The 4205-nt window shown below is 35.1% G+C and overlaps 1 protein-coding gene across 1 annotated transcript in view; it reads right to left on the reverse strand.

Annotated features, from left to right (window-relative positions):
- SPATA7 (spermatogenesis associated 7) overlaps nucleotides 1–4205 on the reverse strand; it is a 56013-nt gene that overhangs the window by 27785 nt on the left and 24023 nt on the right. The window contains exons 2-4 of the mRNA XM_009884608.1: nucleotides 3389–3469; nucleotides 2652–2744; nucleotides 1053–1100 (exon numbers count right to left, since the gene is read on the reverse strand). Of these exons, the coding sequence (XP_009882910.1) occupies nucleotides 1053–1100; nucleotides 2652–2744; nucleotides 3389–3469 (222 nt within the window). The remainder of the gene's footprint in view (nucleotides 1–1052; nucleotides 1101–2651; nucleotides 2745–3388; nucleotides 3470–4205) is intronic.

Here is a 4205-nt window from a genome sequence, read left to right on the forward strand (position 1 = left end):
GCTACTTGTGCTGCACCTTTTGAAAGCTGGAAAAGGCAAGCCAACATACCGCACCTCAGATCCTGGTGCAGCCTGTTGCTTAATTCAGTCTCAACCCATTACGCAGAAGTACTGAAAAAAATTCTAATGAAATGAAGTCTTTCTGCCAAAAGGATGACTGCATCAGCTCTCATTAGTCTGATCACTTGACAAGGCAGTATCACTCTGGTTTAACTGGATTTGAGACTAACCACAAAGTATTCTGTCCTCAGAAAATCTACCTGTCCATCCTAAATGAATACTTCAGTTTTTCCCGTACTCCAGCAGTTGTAACTAAATATTGAATTGGAGAAAAAAGAACTTTCTCCAATTGCATTAGTGAAAAAGACAGACAGATAACAGAAATATACCTTTGTTATTTTAACAAACAGCTGCTATTTACCCTCTTTGACTAATACGCTTCATTTAGTATTCCATAAATCAATGATTTCAAAGTATTGCTCTTCAGCTAACACTATGAAGTAAGGCTACAGAACTGATATCCTTAAACAGCGTTAAGAAATGAGACAACTCCCAGAAAAAGTAACTGTGGTTTAATCCAGTCTGTGGGGCTGTGCACTTGTTACCGGCTCTGTTTTCTGCAAAATGGAACAAGAAGTTTCAGTCCCGATCCTCAGGTGCCCACATTCCCAAAATTCCCCTTGACCTTACACTAGTAAGCTCTCTTCTTGAAAGTTAAAACTCACATCATACCAGAAGAAAGGAGAGAGAAAATGCTGAAATTCTCCTTGCATTCTCCATTAACTGCATGGATGAAAAGAATCCTAGGCAAAATTAATTGTGATCCTAAGCACAACTAATCACAAACAGACTAGGTCCATCTCACTAGCATTACATTCACTGCAGAGTCTCACAACTAGCTGGAGCAGTATACGAAAAGCTGAAGAAACAAGGAGATACGTGAATGCTTTATTAAAGGTTATATTCTGTCGTTACTCTTCCTTCAGCTCTTTTGTTTTGTTAAGTTAGTTTTACAGAAGTTTCTGCGGAAATAATATATCACAAATACTTACGTTTGATGCTGGTCAACCTACTTTTGGGCACTGAACAGTCTACAGCTGCTGAAAATAAGAAAAAATAAATGTGAGTGATTCAATATTTACTTAGTATTTGCAGTGGCTAGAAAAAAGCAGCAATAAACCAACACAGAACAAAGACTACTTTAATTAGAACACAGCATTTTCTCTCGATTTTAAAATATGCTAGTTACTATATATTTAAAATATTAGATTGATATTAATACAGTCAGAGAATTTTTGAGATAAAGATTTTAAAGTAAAATATATATTTGAAGGAAGAACCATTTAAATGAAGATTCCTTACAAAAGTTTTCTATACCTTGTGCTGATGGCATTTAACTGCACACCAGAGGATACTGAGTATGTCGCATGGTAAAGAGATAACAGTGTATTTGTGAGCGTGGACTCTGGCAGAATCCAAAGCCCCACTGTCCTTCTCTTTAAAGCAGATATTAAGAAAAGGAGGACTGATGAAAAGAATCAGCAGAACCACCTCCAAAACCCTATTTCTGAAAATACATAGAAAAAGAGTGAATGACATTTTGGGAGGCATTCAAAAAACATTTATCTCTTAACTCGCACCCTGCAAACTTTTATGCATTTAATTTAAATACTCAGGACATCCTGTCAAGCCCTGGCATTAATATCTCTAGGACTGAGATCCCCAAGACAAGTTTATGCCATGAAGAATGAAATAGGCGGTGATCTGCAAACAACAACTCTCTACAGACTTTTCTTAGCTCTGTGCACGATATTAAGTTTTAAATACATACTTCATACTTCTTATATGACCTTAAAAAAAAACTTTGGCTGTAATACAGTTTGTTTTCAATTACAGTACTGACAACAGGGTATTGTCAGTTCATAGTGGAGTAAACACAAATTTCTAAATCTGAATTTTTTTTTATTAGGATCTCACCATAATTAAGAAACATACAAACATTTATAAATTCAGTAGGCTTTCAAGTTCCAGATTTCCTAATATTTGTATTTTCATAAATATAAGTGAAATATGTGGGGAAAAAATCATATACTTATTTAGTGCTCAATTATACAGATTGGTAACATGATTTTCTCATTTACAAATACAGGGGGCAATTTTCAAAGTCCTTAAAACCACCTAGTGCCATTGATTGAAATATGAACAAACAATAATGAACACTTTTAAATAAAAGAAAAAGAGAAGACACAGTGGTCTAAATATAACTGAAAATGTTCTGCACTCATTCCCAGAATAATTTCTGTCTACTTGCTGTTGTGACTATCTCCATGATTTTCAGTTCAGCATATTATTTCCTAATTCATTATTTCATCAAAAGCAGAATGAAGAGAATACAGCACAAAGTACCCTAAAATTAAGCAGTATCTTTGGTAGCACTTAAGGAAAATGTTTTCATGCAAAACTTCCCCTTCTAAGAATACAAATGTATTATTAAGTAGCAGCCATATCTCTGTGCTGACATCACTCTGAGTATGAAACAGGAAGAAAATTACACTTCCTACAATCCAATTCATCCCCTTGATATACGGCTATTCGGAAAGAATAAGCTAAACCTGGGGGTAGAAAGTTCATTCATATATGCACATTTTTACCTTTGGCTGAAAGAATTTTGTTGTAATGAAACACCATGTGATCTCTGATCAGGTACTGGCTAGTTAGACTTCGGGAGGAGTCAATGCAGAAAGCTGTTAAGATTAAAATATATTTTAAAATTATAAAAGCAGGCACAAGAATGCTAAAATTTTGAACAGTTATTAACCACAGTTCAAAGCCACAAACTTTAAATTACTGTGTGCTTAACTTCTTTGCCCAATGGCAGTCATTTTTCTTTAGCTGCCACTATCACGTGAAATCATTCTGTCTCCTTTGGGGTTTTTTTCCCCACTGAGCCTATTGACTCCATAAATAGCTATAGAAGTGGCTGGAGTTGGACTATGAAAATGTCAGCATGGAAACTTCCTGTTTCTTTATTCTACGCTGTTTCGAAAAAGTGTCTGAGGTGGCAGTATGGCACAGAAGCATGTAAACTACTGACTGTTTAACCTCAAGGGTTCTTTAAAGCAGTAACTATATCTATAGTCCAGCTAATATAGATGTGACACATATATATTTGGGTATCTTGCTAACTGTTCTTAGCCTTCAGTACAGTCAAGGCAAAACTCCTCAAAATTGTTTTCAGCAATGCATACAAAATGTAAGTATTATTAAACTTCACCAACTGAACTCAATGCAAACGTTTTCTTTATAAAAACATTTTAATCATAAAATCAATGCATTTACATAAAAGGAACCATGTCAACCTTCTGATGAAAGCACATGTGTTACTTACCGTTACTCTTAGTACTCAAGTGTCCTTTAAATGGACTTGCTGGACCACATCTGGGAATGCCAACAGCTGGGTATTCACTCACTTTAATAAAGTGTCAAACAAAACAAAACAAGTGTTAGAAAAAAGAAAACACTATTTTGACAGACAAGATAAAGCAGACAGTCAAAGAATTCACAAATGACTGTAGCAGACCTTTTTCACAGAAGAAAAAAAATCATATTTAAATGTTATACTACTACTGAAGTACAACAGTGTAGTTAAGTAACTTAATCTGAACAGCAAGATATGATGGTAGAACTTTTACTGGTTCAGGGAGCTAAACAGTGGAAGAAACCATTAGATGACTTCAGTCTGAACTTTACACTGGTCATGAAACTGCACACAGATATGGCCACAGTTTTGTACCTATGCTAACCTCCCACTTGTTTTAAAGCTTTATTGATCAAATTTTCTCATTACGTCAAATGACTACTGTCTTGGAAGCAATAAAATGTGTCTTGAGAAAATAAATAAAATTTAAATCATTAGCATATGTGGAAATTTGCAGAGTAGTTTCTTGGGGACCCTGTTGTGAAATTATGCTAAAACTGGATCAATAAACTCAGTCCCCACTTTTACAAAGCCCAACAAATATCAAGGCAATTTAGAATTAGTATGAGGATTTTACACTTAGAAAAGCCAGCCTTTATACAGTATGGGCTTCTGCAGCTTTACAGTATTAGAGGCCGTGTCTGCAATAATAATGCTCCCACTACTCTCTGCTCTGAATTTGTCAGACCAGCAAAAGGGACAAGGAAAAAAAAAAAAAAAAAAAGGA

Source organism: Charadrius vociferus, unplaced genomic scaffold (assembly GCF_000708025.1).
Source record: "Charadrius vociferus isolate BGI_N301 unplaced genomic scaffold, ASM70802v2 scaffold300, whole genome shotgun sequence".
NCBI classification, from domain to species: Eukaryota; Metazoa; Chordata; class Aves; order Charadriiformes; family Charadriidae; genus Charadrius; species Charadrius vociferus.